General features: G+C 39.1%; 1 protein-coding gene across 1 annotated transcript in view; it reads right to left on the bottom strand.

Annotated features, from left to right (window-relative positions):
- LOC123640574 (ovochymase-1-like) overlaps window positions 1–19410 on the bottom strand; it is a gene marked incomplete at its 5' end in the record, with an annotated part of 30406 nt that extends 10996 nt beyond the window's left edge. The window contains 12 exon segments of the mRNA XM_045555175.1: window positions 193–323; window positions 425–558; window positions 1743–1880; window positions 7634–7721; window positions 8268–8366; window positions 9905–10094; window positions 12607–12758; window positions 13739–13834; window positions 17271–17443; window positions 18226–18323; window positions 18610–18728; window positions 19365–19410. Of these exon segments, the coding sequence (XP_045411131.1) occupies window positions 193–323; window positions 425–558; window positions 1743–1880; window positions 7634–7721; window positions 8268–8366; window positions 9905–10094; window positions 12607–12758; window positions 13739–13834; window positions 17271–17443; window positions 18226–18323; window positions 18610–18728; window positions 19365–19410 (1464 nt within the window).
- Window positions 19411–25002: the final 5592 nt, after the last annotated feature.

The raw sequence follows: 25002 nt of genomic DNA, 5'->3' as shown, positions 1-25002 counted from the left end.
ACTTTTAACTGTATGCACTTTAAAGCACTGAAATCTTTAAGGTCACACACACAGAGAGCCCTTGTGAGAGTAAAAAATGACAAAAAGCAGCTCCTCATCATAATGGCAATTTAACAATCCAGATGAATTAAGTTCTGCTTAACTAACATAGCTGAGTTCTCTGTGGAGTGGAGAGATTCCTTAGCTGCCTACCTTTATAACGTGTTTCTCTGGAGCACGAATGAACCGATGACACTGTACACTGCAGGGATATGAGTCAGGACAACTGGCAGAGTGAATTGTCCCTTCTTCTGCCAATACAGCCACACTCCAATAACCTGAACCTGTGCAAGTATTGAGGACATTCAGTGAATGGCCAAAGGCATTTCCTCTTCCTCAGCCCCACATCATGGAAAAACAGCAGGGAATTAAATACCTGAAATACCTGCTTCTGAATTCTGTACAGCAGTACAGGTAAGCTCAAATCCGCTGCCCCTGTTTTCTGTATCAGAAACAAACGTACCTGTGGCCTCACTGGTCTCTGTCAGCAATGGTGAGGGCAGTGTATCCCCACAGACCCTACCTGAAAAGGAAAAGAAATGACTGAAAAGTGGTAGAAACTTGCATGTGTTTATTTTTCTAATGTTATCTTCCATGAGTTCTCTGTTCTAAACAGGCCAAACTATCCAGTGGCCCCTTTGGACATGCCACATCCTCTGCTTCAGCAGTTTTGCCGTCCCCTTCACTTCCTCACTCTCGGTCTCACGTGTCCAAGGCTTAGCTCAAAGTTCGGTTCTCCCATTAGCCCTTCCAGACCCCAATTGGAAATAAGAACTGCCTTTTCTTGAATCAACACAGCACATTCCCAGTTCTATGTCATTTCCTACTTTATCACACACCTTTAGTTACCTCAAACTACAAGCTCATTTGGGCAGAGACTGCCTTGTACCTGGCATGGTACTCTCTGACATAATTTTTAACAAATGATTGGTTGTAAAAACTGATTGCTGGGTAAATAGCAGTCTTGAGAATGAAATCATTTAGTCAATCAATATTATAACTCCTAACATGATACTTTGTCTATAGCAACCTATCTATGTGTGAAGAGAAATTTGTCCTAACCATTGGCCAGATGGAGACTTAGAGATCGAGGTGTATGTCAGTCATGGAGATCTTCTATCATATTTAACCACACAGTATTTCACAAAAGTTAGACACATCAATTATGTGTACATACCTTATAAGAGGTGTTTAATAAAAAGAAGTGTAATGACACAAAATGATCTATAGGGTCATGAGAAAAAAATTATGGAACAATGTAAAGTTCAAAGTGTGTATGTAAAGGTATATACATCAAAATGCAAACAGTGGTTATCTCTAAGTGATAGGGTTATGAATGGCTTACATTTTCTTTTTGCTCATATGTATTTACCAAATTTGATCAATATGCACCCACTTTTGTGATAAAAATATAAAAAAACTGCCTCAAAAGGAAGTTTTCTGGCAATTATGACATCAATTTCATTCAACATTGTTATTGAACTTGAGAAAAGAATGCGATACTTTGATATTTTGTCCCTAGCTTAGAAAAACACTGAAGAGAATGGTCAATGTCTTTCATTGTCTCCACTCTTACACCCCACCCCCACACACTGTATGTAAGATTAAATGATTGCCCTGTGTGCAGAAATTTTGTTTTAGATCTTTTAGCATGTCTTTGGTTTTTTAGATACTTTAAAACAATACAAATAAACATAGCATACTTACTAATTAGCATTCCAGTGCTTGATTGTAAAGATACAAAATCATGATCACACCCAACTTGATTTTCTATGTCTAAATTTGTAAATTTTATCAGGATGATTTTATCTTGTGGTACTATTATTTTCCAGGTACATAAGCTGGGGTAGAGGAGAGTGGAGAAAATAAAATAAATGGCAGAGTCAAGTTTGACAAGTAAAATGTAATATATACATATATATATGTTTCAGCTCATAACTCACCAATAATAATATTTTGCAGAATATTAAAAGATAAAAGGCTATGGAAATTTTTTTAAGTGAGCAAAATTTGTTTGTGCTCAAATTGCAAACATTTATCCAACAAATAGATGAGTACTAGACAACGGCCAGAAACCACCCTTTAAATTTCATTTAGTTCTAAAATGCTAGAACTTTGATGTATAGATTGAAGAAACCTAAGATTCATCTAAGTTATTATCAGTCTAAATAAAATTCATAATATTTGTCCAGAAGTTGAATTATGGATGAACCGTGCAGCATATGCTGACCCTAACCAGCCACATCCTCCAAGGTCAGCCTAAGCCATAGTCCCTGGGGTTGCAACGTCCGCTCTGACTCCCAATAAGGTCAGCCATAACCTTTAAAAACACATCCAAACATTTTGAAAGTAATCTTACATAACAATACATAATCTTTTACCTTTATTTTCCTACATGAATTCATCTTATCGTTCAAGAAAAGAAATCCCAGTGGGCCATAAATCCTAGGTTCTTCCCTGTCTCATACTCATCACACCAAGCAATCTTATCCAGAATCGAACACATCAGAATGAACTTCTTTCCAAAAACTAGCGGTCTTTATCAGCAACCTTAGACCTGATAATAGCCCCACTGCCCTTTAAGTAATATATGTTCCAGACTGTAGGAATTATCCAACACTTGTATGCCCAGTTTCCAAAAACTAGACACTAGTAATTCTTCTTAACATCTCAGAAACTCTTTCTTTGCTTTGGTCTTTTTCTATTTAAGTCCATAATCCTGAATACAGATGTAAAAATAAGATGCCTAAAATATCACAAAGCTCGCTTTCTAAGCACGTCAATGGAGAAAGCACTCCACATCCATCATCTTTCTTGAGACTCATTACATCCCTCTAAGATAGGCAGAAAAGAAATTATTCCTCCTTTTCCAAATGGAAAAACTGGCATTGATATTAAAAGACTCATTACATCTCTTACATAATTGGAACTCTGGTTTAGGCTTTATGACTTCAAAGGCCAGTACTTTGTTTTTATGAAATTATTTTCTGCCTCAAAATCTCTAACTCAGAGGTGGAAAATAGGCTTCAAATCTATGCCAACCTTGATTTATTATGATTGCTGTATTTAAAAAGATTCTGAGGTCTAGTCAAGCTAAGTGAGAGAGGGGTGCGAAAATTACTCATTGATTTATTCATTCAAATATCTATGGAACATTTACTATGTGCCAGGCACCGTTCTAGGCTCTGGGAAATTCAACATCTCCCTTGGGTATGGGAGGAAAGAGGGCAGACTGGGTGTTATCTATCTGTCATTTCTGAGAGCCTAACCACCAACTTCCAGAATAAAGAGAGGTGTGGAGGGGCTGTACAACTCCCTCTTCCTCCTTTACATTATTTCTTTCTCCCTTATGGTTACCTAATCAGATCCACTTGAAACTTACCAAACCTTTTCACTGCCCCAGACTGCTTGGGATGCTGGAGAAGTCACTAGCTATGCAGGCCAGTTTGCATGCCTTATTTCTAAAACACATCTTTTCACATTTTAACATTCTAAAACCAGAATGCCTCTTACAATTCCTGTAGACCTGGATTGAACGAGTTCTTCCAGGGAGGATTTTTATTAGCTTCTGCCAATTACCTTGGGGCACCATCAACTTCATACTGCTGAATTTTTCTGCTTAAGGTGTTTTGGATATATTAGTGGTAGAAATTTAGACTGTAGATCTGCACGAGTATTAACTTGTGATTCAAATTCTTCAGATTTTTTTTACACCTGCCTATACCCAGAGCCAAGGTTGAGGCATGTAACTTTCCATGTGGGTGGGTTTATGCCTTGTTTAGTCTTACACTGAGGATTTAGCCTTTGGTGACCCAGCTTTACATGGACCTATCTTGGGTATTTTGTTTTTCCTATTGGTGGTAGATGAAATATTGATGTATCTTCTAACCAGTTTTTTGTTTCAGATTTGTTGAAACATAGTACAAATTCCTGCTAGTACTATCTGGGTTGTAATGCCGCTGAAAGTGTTCTTATTTATCTCTGGTTGACTCTACTTTAGTTCCTATAAGCTATTTAATATCTTAACTATCTAATCTCAACTTCATTCTCTGAACTTGAGGCAATTGAAATATGATCACTAAGATATCCAGTGTATAATCCCTTCAACTTTCCTATTGATCACTTTAATTTTATTTGTTGCTTTCTCAGTAAAGGAATTATTCTTTCTTTTCTCCAACACCAAACCTTCTTTATTTGTTGTATTCTCATAAAACTTGCTTCACATTTTTATGCCTTTCTCTAGACTCTCTCTTCTGCCCATAAGCATTCTTGAGTCCACCCTATCTAAACAACATGCTTCTCTTGACCCTACTGCCTAAAAGCCAATGCCCCATCTTCCTCATCTCAGATAACACAAGTTCCATTCTTCCAATAGCTCAGGTCAAAAGCCCTCAAAAGTCCATGAGGGGCTCTCACTTTATCTCAAAAGCCAAAAAGAAAAAAAAAAAAAAAAACCCAAATTTTCAACTCATCAGTAAATCCTGTGGCTTTACTACTTCTGCGGCTACAAATCTAGTCAAAGCTATCATCATCTCTTACCTGGATGAGTGCAGCAGCTGGTCTTCCAGCTTTTGGTCTTGTACACACACACACATACACACACACACACACACTTATTTGTTTGTTTTTAAGGAGACAAGGTCCTACTGTCACCCAAGCTGGAATGCAGTGGTGCAATCATAGCTCACTGCAACCTTAACCTCCTGGGCTCAATCAATCCTCCCACCTCAACCTCCCAAGTAGCTGGGACTACAGGTATGTGTCACCATGCTCAGCTAACTTTTGTTATTTATTTATTTTTGTAGAGCTGAGATCTTGCTATGTTGCCCAGTCTGATCGCATATGATCCTCTCAAAGTGCTGGGATTATAGGTGTAAGCCACTGCACCTGACCTTACAGTCTATTTCTAATACAAGAACCAAAGTGGTCCTTTTAAAATATGTCAATTTATGGTCTTCCTCTGTTCAAAATCCTCCAATGGCACTCCGTCTCAGAGTAAAATACAAAGTCCTTTTTATGTCCCATAAGGTCTAAACAATCTGACCACTGCCTTCCTCTTCCACTCAACTCTAGCCCTCTGGTCTCTGCTATTTCCCAGTTTACCAGAAGTATTCTTGCCTCACTCCTACCATTCCTTCTGGCTGGAGTGTTCCTTTCCGAAAATGACTATATGATTCCCTCCCTCACCTTATTTGAGTCTTTTTCCAAGTGTCATCTCTATAGTGCAGTCTTCCCTAACTATTGCATACACCTCTTTCTTGCTTTATTTTTCTATATAGTACTTAACTACTTTCTAGTGTTATATTTCACTTTTTTTTTGTATTATCCTATTTCCACCTTCTAACTTGCCCCACAAAGGCAAACATTTTCATTATGCTTCTTTCACTATTGTATCCCTAGGACCTAAAATAATATCTGACACATCCTAAAGCTTCAATATGAATTTGGTGACCATTTGGGGTACCACATTTTCCACAATCACTTAACCCATTATGAATATGACTTCTGATCCTACAGTTCTACTCAGTGAATTCTCAAATTTTGAATTTCTGTATCCAATAGCATTTTATCTAAACTCATTTTGACTTATGAAATTTCTAACATTAATAACTTCCCTCTGTCTTGAAAATTCTTCTTGCGGAAATCTCTGCGATACTTCATTGTTTAAGCTGAGTCTCTGTGTTTGCCCAAGGTAAACAGGCTGTTGTCTGCATGTCTCTTACCCAATATACAAATACTTTGTTCAAATATCCACCTTCAAGGACATTCATTAATTCCTGAGGCAGGCCAGTTTCAGAAGTCTTTCCAATTAGAAAGTATTTAATATTGGACTGAAATCTGCCTTCTGGTAACTTCTACCCAGCAATCCTGATCTTCAATTCTGCTTCTCTAGTAGCCCCTAAGATAATAGTTCCTTCCTCCTCTTCAGTCTTTTTGGATCAAAAATATTCCTGGTTTCTTCAACCACACCTCTTAAAACATTGTTTTGAATTTCTTTCCACCTTGGTCATTGTCCTTAAGATAAATTCCAGCTTATCTCCATCTAAAGATTATACCTAAAGGTCTTCTCACTCTGGGACTCTCACTAGTTATTATTCTTCTAATAGTTTAAGCAAAGATGGCAAAAGCTTTATTGGCATCCTATTATCACAAGGTTGACTCAGAGTAAGTCAATTTAGACCCTTAAGCCTTTCAAATATGGGCTGCAATTAAGACACATTTTCCCCATCCCATACTTGAAATAAATATTTTTCATTTTACATTAGTTTTATAAATTATAATCCTTCCATCATTTTAGCTTCTCATTGCCTATGGCAGAAAGTCTAAACTCCTTTTTGCATGGAACTCAAGGTCCTCTGTAATTAAGTCCTGGTCATCTTTCCCATCCTTACTGTCCACTGCAACCGCAGTTCCCATTCCCATAGCTCTCCAGCCACACTGGGATGCTTATGACCAAGCCAACCCCTACCTTTCCCACTTCCCTGACATTATTTATACATAGTTTCCTTTGTTTACAGTGACCTCCTTCCTTCATCTCTATCTGTTGAAATTTCAGATATTAGAGCTACAAAAGACCACATGAGCTATAAAATCATAACTATCCTTCAATGCCTAGTTTCAATGCCACCTCTTTCACTAAAGCATACTTAACATCTCTGTCCCCTTATAACCACTTTACTCACACACCTTACAAACTACTTCAAGGGGAATTAGTCTCCATTTTTCAGAATACCAACATACTTGGATAGTATGGATTATAAAGTTTATTTCACCCTGTTTTGTAGTATAGTGATTTTTGTCTAGCTCCCTCTTCCTACCAGATTATAAACTCAGGACTGTCATCTATTTTTGTAGTACACCACCCAATGCTCATTTTCTTTCTTTCTTTTTTTTTTTTTTTTTTTAAAGGAGACAAGGTCTTGCTCTGTCACCCAGGCTGGAGCACAGTGGTCCAATCATAGCTCACCACAGCCTCGAACTCCCAGACTCAAGCAACCCTCCTACCTCAGTCTCCTGAGTAGCTGGGACTACATGCATGCACCACTACACTCACCTAATTTTCAATACAATTTTTAAAATGAATTTAGATCACTTAAAAAAATGAGATACTTGCAAAAACCAATTTCTAAAGCTTCAAGAATTTTTAGCTACACAGAGGACAGAGTATGTAGAAAATCTGTAAAAAAACGATACTGACGTTTATAAAGCCTGAACTATTTTCATATCACTGGGTGATACTTAACCAAATATTACCATAATTACAGAAATAATTATGTGACAGGATTAATCACTAAATTCCCACAGCAATCTCATTACCAGATGCTATTAATATTAGATATTGAATACATCAATGCAGGTAAGCTTTAATCTTGATCCTACTCAGGTTCTTTATTTATATTGATGATATAAATCAGGAATACCAATTAGTAAATATTCACCAACCAAAAAACATCGGATGAAATATATGCTTTGATATTAATCAGATAAGGAATTTGAGATACTAGATAAAATTGCCAAAATATAGTCTTTTAACTGCCTGATTTTGGTGGTGGGGGTGGGAACCCCAGGAATCATTCCTACCTAGGATACACACCTATTAGGAGAATAGTTGTCTTCTTTGGAATAGGGGTAATGAATCTTCCCACTTTCTGCAAATAACATTGTCCCCTGAGGTTTGTAATCTTCAAAAAAAAAAGGGGGGGGAGTAGTTAATCCTTTATCCCACCCATGGGCAACATTTCAAAAAGATATGGAGGTCAGCCTGAAGCTGTACAATTTATATTTATATAATTGATATTTATGATAATGCAAATGTTTTTAGAGGCTATGATTTATACATTGTATTTACAAACAGACTTCAGAAAAGTTCTGAATCGTAATGCTTTCTTTTTAAAACAATTCTTCAGATTTAACATTTATCCAACTTTCCCATCTCTTTCTAGGATCTCCTGGGTATTGCTAAAATACCTTTGTATAAAGACATTAAAGTAAATGTATGCAACTTTTAGCAATGGCATAGCAAGTCTCTATTCACTCAAAATTTTCTGATGCCAATATCAGGTTTTACATGTTGGAAGCTCTGTGTATAAATATGAGCAGGGCATTTTAAAGTTGACATTCACAACTCAAAATTCAGATTATGAATATGGTACAGTCCTTCTATTTGCCTTCTCTTGATGATGACCCCCACGTCAGCTTCCTACCTAGATAAGTAGGACCACACATACCCTTTCCTCTCTGGCTTCCACGCACACCTTGGGCAGAACTCAGGCCCTTTGTCACACTCCTTTGACTCATTCTTGAGAAGGGTTTGCCCCGATCCAAATCTGTACAGGGTGGAAAGAGTTAATGCCGTTCCCAACAATAAATAATGGTAAAATAGCCATTTAAATGACAGTTTTGACATTGTGATGTTAATATTAAGGATTATAACTTCTACTAAAAAATCAGTGCAGACCTTTTCTCAGAGTCAGGGGCCTACTATGTCTTTAAAAATAGGCTAAAGGGCTACATGGAAGCAGAAATTAATTTGATTTGATGGTGAGGGTGGTTTCAAAATCAGGATGTGAAAGATTCAATTCATCTGATTTCTAAGGGTAAGAAAGCTTTGTTTAACCCTATTTCCAAAGCATAGCCAGTTATAGGGAGGGATGAGGGAAGACAGGTAGAAACAGGCAAATAAAGGGGGAGAAGCTTAGATGATCCTAAGGATGTATTATTTAAATAAACTACTTACCACCTTCTGATGTTCATCTGACTGTAGAACTAACTCTTATTGCCTGATTTCATTGCCCTTTTAAAATCTTATTATTATCATTAACCTTTGTTCAGGGCTCATTAACCTCGTTGACCTTCTCTTCCAGGTGATCAAAATAGAATGCAATCGCTACCTGGAGAGAACTGCCCCCTTGCAGTACACAGCAATGAACAGAGGACTTTTATGCCTAAGACCAAACAAAAGTGAGCTGGGAGTCCCGTCATCTGAGGCAGCACCGGCCTGCACCTGGACCAACAGCAGCGGTGCTTCTCAAGGTCCTCAGCTAGGTGGCTGACCTTGGACCACAAGGAGAGAGGGACAGAGAGAATGCCACGTTCTGGGGCTCTGGGTGCTGTCAATTTGGTTCCTATGGTACACAACTTGTTCTGGAAGTTGTGTCTCTCATGCCGCTTCATTCTGCAGAGGCTGCCTGGTGAGTCATTTGCTTCTGCAGAAGTTGCCCCTTTTCACAGCAACATTCTGGTCTCTCAGGACTGAGCCCCCCTGACCTCTTCCCCTCAGTGCTCTTGCAGTTCTCTGGGCTTACCCTGCGCTCCACACTTTTATTGTAACTGTCCCTACCTTTTTCTTCTTCCTAAATAATTAGAAAGTTCCTTGAGGACAGGCTTGGCATCTCCAGACCCATATTTTCCTAATCTGGATTTTAGTGCCACAGAATCAAATTAACTCTCCAAAGCCTTCCTCATTTTTTCCCAACTGTTGTTAAGTAAAATGAATAAGGCAGAATGGGTGAGGTGGGAGAGGAGTGATTTATTTTTAGTATTCCTAAGTAGTGTAGAGAAAAAAATGTCAACTGAGAAAATGAAGAAAGAATCCCTTGATGAATGTTCTAAAGTCTCATAGATCCAAAAATACATGAAATTTTTACACAGGGATTGGTTTTGTTCAAGCTATAGATATCAATGCTCAGGAATTCAGACAAATTTATATACATTGGTAGTCCTACTAGAATTTAAAACCAGCCACATTCTTGCTTTGTTCTAAAGCTTAGTTCTAATTTTATTACAACATAGAGTGACTACCCCTAAGAGATGAGCATCATCAGTTTTTGTCTTAGAATGAAATGAGGAGGAAGAATTCACCCACCTCTGATCATGTTTTGAGTGATAAAATCCATCAACTCCAACACCTTGGAGAAAATGCCAAGCGATGCCTTCCTATGGTGGTATCTTAGAGGAGCTGAACCTCCAGCACAACCAGCTACCCAGGAAGTTATCCCAGCAAGACTCCAGATTCCACCACCTCTTCTGCACACCAGTGGTCCTCCAGAGTCACGCTTTTACAGTATGGAAGAGAGAAAATTTTAAATAGCCACAGGATAAAATATTTCATCAGTTCCACAAACATCAGCACTCATCTCAAAGTGCAAAGAAGTAGAGGCATGGAAGTCTGCTAGGCACTGTCCAACTTTTTGTTCCTCTACTTTGTTGTTACCTTGTCATTAGCTTCAAAGCACAATCGTTTCATCCAGATGTAATCTCTTTGCACCGACTGTTTACAATCTTGTCAGCCTAATACTTAATTTTTCTCCATTTTTGGAATTGCCATGTTCATTTTAAAAATCAATGGAAGAAGGGGGTGTGGTTACAGATGTCTGCTTCTACTGTAGCTTGTCACCTGGAAAGACTAGGTCTTCTCCCAAGCCTACACAGTCAGTGAATAGAGCCCCCAAGGTTGCTCTAAGGCCTCAAGTCTTTAAAAACTCCCTCCAACTGCTTTGATCATCATTTATTAGCGTCTTATAACTGTAGTTTTCCAAAGTTTGGATGGGACTTTTCAGGTCCTTTTGTTGGATGTCGGGTTGGGGGGCAGGGAGGAAGTTCTCTGGAAATTCCATTAGAGCTGGCTTCTCTGGGGAACTTGTTTTTAAATCGAAAGACTTGAACCACATTCCCTGCACATGAACATGTTTGCTTTCCCTTCCCTCATTGTCTTCTTCCCATCTAGTACCATTGTAGTTATAGACATCTGCATTTTTAGAAGAGTTTTACCCATTTATTTTTTTTAAACATTTAAGAACTACTAACATACTGTGGATACAGTAGAGTATAAAACTTGAAAAATGCAGATGTTGAAGGAATAAGTATCTTGTGCTTTAATACTTTGTGGCAGGATTGTGCTATAAGCAAATAAATCAAACTATGTAAATCACAAACAAAAACTAAAAATGAACCAAAGTGAAAAGGATAACTTCCAGGCAGTATCTTTCTATTGTAACCTGTTATTTAAGGGTATACTAGTGATTTCTTCTAAATAGATGTAAAACTTGTTCCAAGTTACTCTTCCTCAGTCCTGCCTGCCAAGAACTCAAGTGTGACTGTGATATAGCAATCCTTCCCAGGTATATTGGCAGGTATGTGTGTGATCTCAGAATACACAGGTGACATAGATATGATATGACAGCTGGTAATGGTGGATTCATTTACATTGTTTACACTCTATGACCAGACCTTAAGGGAAGGTCAGTTTTTTAAAAAACCAAGTAGTGTCTTCTTACCTATCTCCAAATACATGTCAAAAAAGAAGGATGTTTCTGCTTAAACTTTGTTTTTGCTCAGTAATACAGTCAAGCAAGAGTTTGTTTCCAAGTGATCCATTGAGCTGTATAAGCATTTTTGTTTATTTCAAATAAAATATATTTGTATTATTTGTCATTCATACTATCCATCCATACCACACTATCTTCTGTATCAGGTAGTCCAATAGAAATATACCTGTTTTGTTCTAAGAAAAAAAAAAAAAAAAACAGAAAGACTGGGCAACCTAATTTTGTCCCAGTAAGTATATGTAAAGGATCACATTGGCTCCCATGCTAGAGAATAAAGAATCCAAGATTGTAGGATCCTGTCTTCAATAACATTCCAATAACATTAGAATATATGCTGCTTTGAGAACATGTTTCAATCTTGTGTCAGCCTAACCTCTCCTCAAAAGGTGCAGAATTGTTTTTCTGAGGACTTCATCCAAAAAAGAATTGCCTATAATGAGTGCAGATAACACAAAGCACCTTTAGCCTGTGTTCCAGTTTAGAAAGTGGTATAAGTGTACGATTCTATCTCCTGCCTCCCAAACTCCTCCTGTCACTCCCTTGAAGAAAAACTTAGAAATTCTTCCAACAGATAATTTCAGGGAGCTTCTCACTACAGTTTCAAGCTGCTTTCTGGCAAAGAATAATGACTCCCTGCTGTTCCCTGCTGCTTTTTAATTTATAATAAATTTTAAAGAAAATAATTTATTTGGAAGACTTATCAAAAACTTAAAACTAGTGTCTTTCACAAGTTGGTCTCTCTTTCCTCTCTCTATATCTCATAAGGATTGGTATTCTTTGTGAAGTTGTTGTGTCAGTCTTGGGAGGTCATTGTCATTCACAACATCTCTTACCCAACAGTTACTAAAGCTATGTGTCTTTGGTCAAACTTTGTGCAAACATATTCTTCACTAAAGGAAAAAAAAGTTATGATAGTTAAAAAAATGTGGAAAAGAATTAATTCATAGCTGGATCTGATAAGACTGTTGAAGTGGTCATCTTGCTTAATTCCAACAGTGTGGACATGTTGAAACTAATCCCTGCCCTCAACCCACAATAAAACAGGTGTAGGAAGAGGCGTGGGAATAGAAACAGGCAAGAATTCTCTCAGTTCAGCTACACTTTTTCAGTGGAAGCCAGATGGAAGGTTCAGAGGCAAAGGAATTTGACACAGTAGCTCCCCAAAAGGAGCTCATGGGGGAAGGCAGAATCCACTTTCACCCACCTTACTGAACAACTGGGCTGATCTACACTTTTGTACCTGGCAGGCATCCATTCCCCCACCAGGAGAAACAGCACACATCATGGTCCTTTCCAGAGGAGGGAGGTTCATACTCTTGAGCACAGTATTACACGTTCTGTCATCCATGACGGTAAGTTCCACTTCCTGTAGGACATTGGAATAGTCTGACACTATAGAGAAAGAACTGATAAGTCAATAATTATCCTCATTGAAACAAATAAGAAAACTACAAGTTTAAAACTATCTCAAACAGATCTTCAAACAGATGTCAAAGTTGGTTTTTTAGATGTGAATTACATTCACTTCTAAAAATCAAATGTGATAAAGGACACGTTTTAAAAATTCAGATTTTTAAGATAATATAGGAAATTGTGGCTTCTCTGAATACATGCTTATATGTTTCCCCAAGAGGAAAAATTTAGCCAATAAATCAATGTTTTATAAAAATCTTTATTAAAAAGAATACTTCACAATGTATTTTTCAAGCTTTGAGGTATAGCTGACAAATAAAAATTATATATAGTCAAGGTATATATTTTGATATACATATACATTGTGAAGTGATGACCACAATTGAGCTAATTAACATACCACCTCACATAGTTAACTTTTTTGTGGTGAGAATACATAAAATTTACTCTTAGTAAATTGCAAGTGTATAATACAATATTACTAACTATAATCAGCGTGCTGCACAGCAGGTCTCCAGAGCCGATTTGTTGTATAATTGCAAGTTTGTGCCCTTTGACTAACATCTCCCCATTTCCTCCACTCCCAAGTCCCTGGTAATCACCCTTCTGCTTTTTGTTTCTAAGAGTCTGACTTTTTAAACAGTCACAACATTAAAGACAAGGAAGCTTAGCTATTGTTACTATTTCCTGATTATCTTTTTACCACATTCCTCTTCATCTCTCATAGTTACATCTAGTTTCCTTTATCCGACAGACCTAAACAAAAGGGCAGGAGTGATATGAACAACCTTAAAAAATATAAGACTTTTCTATAGTGAAGACAACCAGCAATCTTCACTAGGTTAGAAATTAGGAAGAAAAGAAAGGATAAATTTCTTATGGTCAAGAAAATTATTTCTGCTTCTCCTGGACATTCAGCATCCTGGAAGAAGTATTATATACTTTTTAATGCCTCTTACTCTCTGAAATCTTGCCCCATCCACTGGCCATACAAAGAATCCCTGCTTTAAGTTTATCCTCTCTGTTGGGAAGACAGATTGGTTTAACAGCAGTTCCTGAAAAACAAACAAAAAACAAAAAAAATTGTCAAGTTCACGGATACACAAGTGATGTTGAATATATTTGAAGAAGTGACATCTGTTGATTTCATGGCTTCTCTGCTTTTCATCCTAAAGATAATCGTGACCTATTTTAAGTTTTTCCCCTCAAACAAAACTATTTCATATTTATAGAAATTTAGAAAAATGCAGAAAAAGTAAAACAAGGAAAAATATCACCCATTGTTCTGCACACCACCACGAGCCCCCCCAACTACTAACATTTTAGAGTATGCCCTTGTTCTGAAAGGATGGTTTTTCATCCAGTAGTTACTGAGCACAGCTACGTGGCAAGCACTCTTTTAGGCCTCCATGAATGAGCAGGGGAAAAAAAACCCTCTGTTGTGGTGGAGCCTATACGTGAGAGAGTGAGTATATGTGTGCATGTGGGGGGTGGGGGAGATACAAACAATAAATATGATTATTTAGTGGTTGGATAATACATGCTCTGGAAAAATCAGGGTAGGATAAAGGCAAGAAGTCTGGAGATTAGGGAAGATGGCATGGGAGTAATAGTTTTAAACATGGTGTCATGGCAAGTTTCATTGAAGAGATGATATTTGAGCAAAGGAAGCTGAGGGAGGGAATCATGCAGTTGTCTGGGCTGAACGCATCTGATGAGGAAACAGGATGGAAAGTCCTTGCAGCAGGATCCCATCTTCGCGTCTGGGAACAGTGGGGAGGCCAAGATGGCCGGAGTGGATTTAAGCAAAAGGAAGCTGAGTAAAAAATAAAGCAGAGGTGAGATGTAGGACTGGGAGGAAGGAGAGATCAGATGATGATACCATTTTCATCTGAGCCTAATGGGGAACCATTGAAATGGTTTGAACAGAGTGATAATTTGATTTATATTTTAAGATGTATTATTCTGGCTGCTGGCTTAATAATAATTAGGGATGAAGAAAGAGCAGCTTAAGACAATTTCAGAAACCATTAAAATTAACACAGGTAAGAAATGATGGTAGTGTGGCCTGGAACACGATGGTAGAAGAGTAAAGTGGCTGAGGCAGGAGCAACAGGATTTTCTGATCCATTTCGATGTACAGTGTCAGAGAAAGAGCAAAGATTAGTCCAAAGTTTTTAGCTTAAACAATTGGAAGGAAGGAGTTGTCAACTGAGATGAAGCAGGCTCAGGGTAAGCATGTGTGGGGTATGGGGGGCCAACAGGATCCTATTTCAAACATATTAAGTTTGAGGTGCCTGTTAGCCATCCAGGATGGCAGTTGGTTATATGAATACCATTAATTCCAGACACGTATGTAACACATAGAAACCTGGGCTAGATGGATGAAATTTGGAACAGTCTTCAAGGAGATGGTGTTTAAAGCCTTGATCCTGGATGAGATTACTAAGGGACTGAACACTAACAGAATAAAATGGCCCAGGGCTGAGCCCTGAGGTGCTCCAACAATAGGAGGGCAAGGGGAAGAAGAGGCCTCATCACAGAACTAAGACAGGCTGCAAAGGGGTAGGAGGAAAAACAACAGGTTCCTGGAATTCAAATGAAGAAAATATTTCCAGGAAGAGAATGAGCAAACCTGCTAAGAACTCCCATCAAGAAAGATGAGAACTAAGAATTTACCTTTGAATTCAGCAACACAGAGATCATTTGTGACTGACAAGAGCGAATTTGGTGGAGCAGTGAAAGTCCAATCAACCTGGATGTCTAACAGACAACTTAACCTAATACATCCAATTATGAGAATTGAGGAAATTGACGTAACTAGCACAGATGGCTCTTCACAGACTTTTTCTATAGAGGAAAGAAATAAATGGGGCAATAGCTTCCTATGATATACAATTCTAGTTTGAGTTATTCTCAGGATTTTGATAATCTTGTTTTGTCTTCTGACATTTATGCACTGCTATTGAGAAGTCAGCTGCCACTCTAATTTTCATTCCTTTTTTGGAAATCTGGTGTTGTTTTTTCCCTCTAGATTCTTTTTGAGATCCACTGTGTTTTCAGGGTGCTGCATTTTTAGTACATGCCTAGGCATAAAGTTATTTTTTGTAAGATTTGTGTCTTAGCAAGTATGGTTAACCCTCAGCCACTTTCTCTTAAATTATATCCTCTTCTCCCTCATTATCCATATTCATTTTTAAGTTCAAATTGAAGGTTTACTATATTCTTTCAGTTTCTCTTCTCCGTATCTCTTACCCTCTGTCTCTTTTGGGTAATTATTTCAGATTGTCCAGTTCCCTATATGCATTCTGGTGGATAATCCTTCCATTTAGTTTCTAATTTCAATTATATTTTTATATCTTCATGTTTTGTTGGCTCCTTTTCAAATCTTCCCCTCCATGTAGTAGTTTCCTATCCTTCAGTTATTTTCAATACACTTTTACTTCTTTAAACCTAAGTAAAATATGCTTATTTCCTATGCTGTATCTCATTTTGAGATCTGTAATCTTCCAAGGTCTGATTCCGGTTGTTAATGTTTCTGACTGTCTTTGATGGCAAATATCTCTGCATGTTTGTGTGCTCACAGTCTTTAAAACTTTATGGGAATACACTGAAGCTGGGATTTAAGGTTCATTTCTTCAGAGAAGATTTACTTTTGCTTCTGCCAGAAGCTCTGATTACTCACCTGGAACCACTTTAAACTAAAATCGTGCCCTTGGAGTTTCGGGGCCACACAGGTAATGTCAATTCCAGCAAACCTCAATAAAGGCTGGCTCATGATTACAGATTCTTCTGAGAACCCTCTGCCCAGAGCCAAGGTTCAGAATAAGTTTTCTTATTCCTTCACTTTGTGTGTCATATTCCACCACCTGTCCCCCTCCTTGTTTTTCTCCAGGTTTCACGGCATTGCCTCTCAGTAAGTCCTAGGTTCTTTGTAGCTCCCTTACATGGTCAGGTAAATCTCTAGGATCTTAAAGATCAATTAGATGCCTTAAGGGCAGTGGCCTGCTTCAGTGGCTGGCTAAATCCTCTGGAATTGTGCTTTTTTATTGTTTTTGGCTAATGAATACTTCTTTTACTTGCATCGGGAAAAAAAAAAAAAGGTTTTTAGTATTTTATCCAGAATGTTTAGATTAGATACCCAATACTGTCTCAGCACAGATGATCTATAATAATGACAGAAAGGAAAAAAGCCTCTGAAACATTTTCAAAAACCCCAAACTTCTTGGTTAGAGCTGAATATGAGTAGATAGTCTAGAATATAGCCCAGCCAAGACACAGGAGTGTCTTCAAATGCTGATTGGAAGGTTAAGCGTACACAATTTGTGACTGGGACTCCTAGCCTGCACAGTACTTTTTATTTTTATAGGTCACAGATTGAACAAGGTTTCTAAAATACAGCTTAGCTATTCTGTTACTAGACATCCACACAGAAATTAAACTTGGACATAATTAGCAGTTTTCTCTATTGCATTATCTCTCCCTACTTACCAAACTTCACTTTGTGTTTTAGATACAGCAGTGCAATATCAGCACTCATATATCCAAGCCTGTTGTACTCAGGATGGATAATAATTTCTGAGACAGGAATATTCTGTTCTTGCTTATCTTTCTGAAGGAGGCTGTACTCTCCAGAAGTCACAGTTAGACCCTTAAGTTGCTTCCTAAAATCAAAGAGAAATGTTCCAATAAGTAGTTGTTTCTTCTAGGAAGGACTTCTTGGTTCTATATGATTAAATAAAAGTTATTAAGGTACTTTTAAACATTTCCAAGTCTTTACAGATGTTTATTACTGAATTACCAAGGGCCATAATTTCCAATTTTTTGATCTATAAAAAGTTATAGTTTTCAGTCACAGAATGTTTGTTTACATTCTTGTGAACACTTTCATCTACCATCAATTATCTTTCTAAGTATTTAAATGTTGCTTCCTTTTCTTATTTTGTACACAAACCATGGTCTATACATGCTATACCATTTTTTAATAAGATAAAAGTTAGCTTCTAGAACTGTCCCTCCTTTTCTCTTACTAGTATCCTCTTTTAATCTGGCCAAGTATTTGCTATTCCTGCAGGTTTTTTTCCCCCTCCTAATGACTTCAACTCAGATGATTAAAACTTTGGAGCATACATTTAACGTTCAATGTTAGTACTTTATTATAATAAGTAACCACCACCCCTACCCGACTGGTAAATCCACAATCCACAAATCATAGAGGCTGTCTGGGATCTTTGGGAGTTTCTCTATTTAGCAGAGCAGGAAGTGCTGGAAATCGTGGGAAAAACACAAGTTTCTGGGAAACAGGAAGGTCAGTGGGTGGGTGCACGAGGTGGCAAAATTAAGAAAGGGACTGAGATTGAAACTTGCATGATATTGAGAGCATCGAATCTCCCAGTCCCATAACCATAAATGAAGGTTTGACAAGGACTGGAAAACCACAACTTACTCATTGAGGCTAGCCAGGCAGTGCGCTGCTGTAACCACCTGATCGTCTTCAATCAAGCTTCCTCCACAGAAGTGGTGCTCGCCTAACTTTAGGGAGACCTGCCCAAGAAGAAAGGTACAAGCACAACTAATATACATATCTCCCCATAGATACTGTCTCCTTCAGAAACATTTGAGATCAACTCTCTGAATCTTACACAATATTCTTAAAATACTGACATAAATTGGATAGTGAGATATTTCCCATGGACATAAACTTTTTGGCACAGAGGTAGAAGAGGCCAGGAGAAAAACTGCATATTAACCTGGACTCTTGATATTTGAAACAGGAGATATTAATAGTCTGCCATTTACTCATTCAGAAATCAAAGTCTGTTATACTGACCTGCCATGGGTGGCCGCCCACTGTTGAATTTCTCCAGCTAAGAGTTCTGGAGAAGAACCCAGATTCCACCGCAGGTTCCTTGCTTTCCAAATCAACGGCACGAAGTCCAGGCTTCAATCCTGTTAGAAGAGCACGTCTACGTGTGCTCACACACAGAGCCTTACTAAGAGTTCACTTTATAGGGATTCCACGTCCAGATTCCCCCGGACTGGCACAGATGTTCTGCCGTCACTCACCTGCAGGCTAGCCCCCTTCTCCTCGGAAGATCCCCCAGCCACCCCGGGCTGCCAGAGCTCGCCGTCGACCCCCTCTGGGCCTAGGCTACCGTGACAAGGGAGCACCCCGAGCAGGAAGGCGCCAGCTCTGCCTGGTGGTTGATTTGGGGCTTCCTCTGGGAGGACGCACTTTGTGAAATTTACAGCGTTATTAAAGATACTGGAAACAGCATATGCTAGTCTGGAAGAGGGCTATTTGGCTTTAAGTTACTTTTACTAGGTTATGTTTCTTCGGAGGAAACTCCTGAGCACGGACATGCTTAGTAGATGTGCCTAAAAACTAAAAGTTCAAAAAGGAACCTGGCCTAGGCCTTCCTTTGGGAACATTTGGGCCCACAGCATTTGCCCCCACCCTTTCTTCTCAGACGCGTCAGGTGTGGCTGCACCACCGGGCAGTCCCGGGGTAAGGAGTGATGGAGCCATCCCTCCCCGGCCCTCTCAGCCTCCCCGCAGCCCCGGTGCCCAGGGCCTTGGGCTCACCTAGGCTTTGCGGCACGTCCACGACGGCGACGAGCAACAGCAACAAACCAGCCCCGACAGGTGCGCCCATGGCCCCCGCGCACCGGGACCTGGCGAGTCCTCCCTCCCCGCGGGCTGCGACCACCGTGGGGGGAAGGTGGGCCTGGCCGCGCCCTTTATTCTCTCCTGCCGATGGGCCGCACCTGCCTGGGCTTCTGGGCTCGCAGGTGTTCCTCTTCAGGTTCATTCTGAGCAGCTGCTGCCGCTCTCCGGCCACCTGCGGTGTCAGAGCGCCTGGCCGTCCTGCCTTAGGGCCCTGGAGACCGCGCCAGGTGCCCCGGTGGCTGGAGGGCCGCTCGCACACGTGCGGAGGTCCCCACGGACAGGTCCCGGGAGCACGACCATCAGTGGCCTAGAACCTTCGCCTAATGAATGCCGTCCCAGACCAGGGAATGTGGCCCAAGCCCAGGGCCAATGAGGTCCTCCATGCTAGGCACAGGCAGGTGCACTTCCCAAAGGCGCAGGGAGACTCATTAATGCTGAACACAGTACCACCTTCTTTTAAAGAGCTGCTTAAAGCTCTTAACCCTGGAGAGTTTTGCAATAGAGTAGATAGGAAAGAGGAGGTTTATGCTGCCAAGCTTTTCTAGGTGGCAGTATTGTCCTCAGCTTCAGCAGAATGGCCCACAGCTGTAGAACCCATCATGTAAGATTATTAAAATTAATTCATTGGTAAGATGATCATGTCAGCATTTTTTCCGTAAATATTAGTTTGGAATAAGTTAGCTTTAGTTTGGGAGAGGAATAAAGCCAGTATTTGTAGTGGGCTTATGTTTTGTCAAAAAAGTACGGCAAGGCTACCTTGGGTATTATACACACACACACACACACACACACACACACACACACACCAACTGACCTGGATACCAGTCCCCAGACTCATTTGTCTTGGTTCCATGTAAAACAAAGGTAAAAGGTCCTTGAGGTAGGAGGGTAAACAAACTGAAGGAGGTAGGTAGACAAATGATCAGGAACACAGAAGATAGTCAAGGTGGGGAGAATGCAGGTCCAGGTATAATAAGCCGGTGATGACCAGCTGGGGGCAATGGGCCCTGTAACTGCAGAAGAGAGAAGAGGGCGAATGGACACCTCTTGATGAAAAGCCTAAAATCATGATTCGCCCCCAAACTTGAAACACATAGTTCAAACCTTCTTGTCCCATGAACCCAAAAGGAGTTTCTGTGAATTTTATGTCCCAAATCCCACACTGTTGAAAAGCTCTAGAGCTGCACTGACCAATATGGTGATTAGCCATATGCCGCTATTTAAATTAAAACTAAGTAAAAATTAAAAATTCAGTTCTTCAGTCACAGTAGTTACATTTCAAGTACGCAGCGGCCACTGTGGCTAGTGGTTACCATATTGGACACCGTAAGTAAAACATTTCTGTCATCACAGATAGTTCTATTGGACTGTGCTGTTCTTGAGCATAGCACCATTTTCTTTTGAGTATTTATTTCAAATAAAGACACCATGGACGACAGTTTGCCTGAGTAGATGACTCCTGGGTTTGAAGCATGAGCATCTAGGGAATAGTGGGTGTCCAGTGTGGGAAGGGGCTTGGTATGGTAAGCAGCTCTTCTGTGAAAATAGAGCGCTGAACCTCCAGGCTTGAGTACTGTCCAGGAAATCTCTGGGAATGGTACCTGCCTGAGGGGTGGCCGTCATCACTCTCCACCCCGTAGCCATCTCATGAGGATTGCCATGTGAACCACCATGATGGCTCCAGGGGCAAACTGTTCTCCAATGAAAGCTCAGAGCCCCCAAAGAGACCCAAAGCCCTCGTTCTTTTTAGCAGGAGGTCAGGTTAAAACCATCAGAAAGCCTTTACTAAACAAACAGGGAAAGCGGAAAAAATGAACATGTGATGTGCAAGAACAGTCAGGCAGACAATGTTCAAGGTGCTGGTCACACTGTGGCTAACAGACGTGGTCCCCTTGTGTTCTTCTGCACATAGTACACAGCTCGGCGGGATGTTCTTGGTTTCTTTGTTTCAAACCTGGGAGCCTCTGTGCATTGGGCACTGTCTCATCTCCTGTTACGGAGTTAGCTCCCTTTGTTGCCAGAGTTCAAAACCTACAGCCTCAAGTGAGACTGTGTCCTTATACACAGAGGATTGGCCCCTTACAGGCCTAACAAAATAATGGCTTCCCATCAAATGGAAAAAGAGGCATTCACTAAGAATTACATACATACAAAATAGCCAGGTCATTAGTTTTAGATCCAAAATTTCTAATAAGATAATGGTTTAAATACACATTGAGTTTGTGGTGATGTTGAAGCATCCAAATGGAAGACCCTTGTTTTTCTTTTTAAAATAACTTCAGAAAAGGAAAAGACTCTCAGGGAGGGGAGAGAGGAGGAAACGGTTTATGATATATGACAAATCTGTCTTTGATTTAGACATGTCTGCACTAGTGTAGGACAACAGCAAGCTGCTACTGAAAAAGCTTGGCTGTGAAGGACAGAAAGAGAGGCGATAGTAGCTAGAGCTATGGCATAGAAGAGAGGGTATTTTTTTTTCAAATGGTTTTGATGGTGATTACCTAAGTATGTGTTTTACGATAGAAGGGAAACTGACAAATTGGTAAGAGCCAGCAGAAGGAAGAAGTAAAAAGATGAAAGAGAAGTTAATGAATGGAATGAAGTTTCACAAGAGGCAAAATCCAGAGCCTAAGGGCCCTCTTCTTCCATTGTGGCAATAGGAGAAAAGAAAGGCTAGAATTGAGTGTCGGTGCATTTACAGATGGAGTGCAGGATATTGAGGGAATATCTGTTTTCTACCTTTAATTTACTCTGTAAAGAAAGAGGTGAAGGCATCTGATCTGGAGTGGGTAAGTACTGAAACAGGCATTGTGTGGCATGAGGGAAAGAGCAGACAGGAAGCACGCAGAAGCACGCCATGAGTGAATGAATGAAGGAGGGAAGGAAGGACGATGACATGGATGTCAACAGGTACTAACCACACAATACTTGAGAGATTGAAACCAGACATACGTATTTTCATCATATTTTATATAAAATAGACATTTACATAAATTTTATTTTGGAAAGACCTGGACAAAGTGTACATAGTCAGACTTAATGGGAGAAATACCTTATGGGAGAAATTTTTCTAACTGGCACAGCAAAAAGTAACAAAAATTATACATTTAGATACAACTGATCAAAATAAGAAATAAAAGCATTACGAACAAAGAACAGGATGCAAGTCATTTCCTCCTGACAAAAGGAGGGATCTGTGTTGAGTCACAGCAAATCAAATGATTTCCATATTATAAAAGCAAGCCATGGCTCCTACCAGAATTTTAATTCCTTAGGAGGAAGTTTTATCTTATCTTTTTTCCCCAGTAAAGTAACAATCACTGTAAGACGTTTTTAAGTGCACAGACTATAACATAGCAGTAATTACCTCTGCCATGTTCAAGCACTTGGGAAATTCAGTCACTTTTAGGTTTGTTTGTCTATGTGTTTTGTTGCAGTGATTATGATTATCTTAAAAATCACTAAAACAAAGGGCGAAATACATAGTGCTTTTTAAATCCAGATTCAAGAGTAACCACTGCAGAGGCTCAAAGAGCTTAATGGAACCATCAGGCTGATCAGTCCTTTTATGGGCGGTAAACATGACTGAGACTTTGGCTGACTTGCTCCAGGTGAGGCGGCCCCTCTGTGGCAGAGCTAGAATTCAAATGTCTTAATTCTTGGACTAGTGTATCGCTCCTATGGATCAGCAAGATAAATAACCCCAAAAGGACATTACACACATTGGATCTGCCAAGCATGATACGAATATATACCATGTCCAGCACTGAGGATGTGAAGAAACTCCTGGATTTCTAGATGTGCACATCTCTTTCCAGTTGGGAGTCAATGGTGATCTAAACTTACAAACTGAAATGACCATATATTGTGATGGCTGCTGACTTTATGAGTTACATGCCCTAAAGGTTTTAATTGAAACGACCTTTGGTGGAAAAAATAGAACATTTTAATATGAGACAATTGATTGTTACAAATATCTTATTGTTTCTGTTGTGCCACTTTCATTGATATTAAACCACACTTGTGATTGCAGTTGTCTCTTTTCTTTAAGTTACATGGCTATTGAAAACAAAAATATAGAGGGAAATGCTATTTTTGGAAGGACTATTTGACACAACTTTTCTTGTGCATCAAAAACTTCAAGAATAATCATAAAAAATTAAAATATTTTCCTATGTTATGTTTTAGCATCCTAAGTTTTTCTCTTATTCAACCACAGTCTAAATTCAAGATTCGACAGGTGTTTACTCTTTTTAAATGTCAAAAGATGCCATTCAGATAGTTAAGTTTTGCTATATTTGAGAGATACCAACATTCAATCAAATCAAAGTAAATGTGATTTGGAAACCAGGACAAACAAATTAAAAAAAAAACAAACCACTTCTAACTATGTTTGCTTTGAATGTCATTACTAATATCCCTTATTATTCTAAAGGGGTGACTCTATCACAAATTAAAGCAAAAGTTTTTGTGGTTTTCCCCCCAGAACTAACACAATTAATTAGTTTAACAAGTACAATTAAGAAATAATTAACAAAAGCACGTGTGTGCCCAAAAGAAAGACACAGATGTAGGTGTAAACTCTATGCCGAGGATACCTCGTGTGAGTCATAAAAATATCAGTTTTATATCCTGGGCACTTTGTCTGGTGCATGCAAATTTCAAGGCAATTCCTCTCCATCTGAGAACTAAGATTTCTGTAAATGTAAGGCCAAATTGTAGTCCAATTGCCACATGTGCAAATCCACCCCATAAAACCACCTGTTTGTCAACCTTGGAATGACAGCATCAATCAACCGATTGCTCCATAAATCATTCTTCACAATTCTTTGGCTCATTTTAGTCTAGATTTAAAGGTAAAAATTGTAAAAGATTATAAACATCTCTTTTGTGAAAGCTATAAACTCCAATTCAAGTTGTCAGCCCTGTAGTGGTTCTAGAGAATTCTAGCTGCACATTAGAATCATTACCTGGACAGCTAGGTATTAAAGATTTTGAAAGGTCCCCAGGTGATTCTTAAGTGCAGCCAGTGTTGAGAGCCACTATATGTGAGGAACAGATTTCAACTGTCAGCTGAATGTGGCTCTTAAATCTGAGGGACCTGGCCTGTGTAATAGTGAAAATAAGAAACCACACATTTGTTTTTTATTCTCCCTTATAGTTATCACAGGTTGATTTGTGTAGGATGTTTGGATTTTCTTATCTGGTCTGGCTGAAAAGTAGTTGCACAGAAACATTTGCACAATCACTGCAAAACCCTGCATCCAACTAAGTACCCCCTATTACAAATTTCAGAATCTCATGCTAAGGGTTGTGAAATACTGCAGGCAGTTGGAATTAAAGTGCTGACAATCTTCTTTGTTCTGTGACAGGCTTTATAATAAATAAACCCAAAAGAATATATTTCAGGATTCTCTAAAATAAAATTTCTTTTCCTCCAAGGTATTTGCATCTTTGGCTTAATTCACCTATATTATATCATTGAACCACGTTTTATGAATGTTAATAGATTGAAAACATCTGAATCATTTTTAAAATCCTGAATGCATAATTT

This window comes from Lemur catta, chromosome 6, assembly GCF_020740605.2.
Source record: "Lemur catta isolate mLemCat1 chromosome 6, mLemCat1.pri, whole genome shotgun sequence".
Lineage (NCBI taxonomy): Eukaryota > Metazoa > Chordata > Mammalia > Primates > Lemuridae > Lemur > Lemur catta.
Note: the sequence above shows the minus strand (reverse complement) of the source record. Positions and strands in the feature narration are given on the sequence as shown.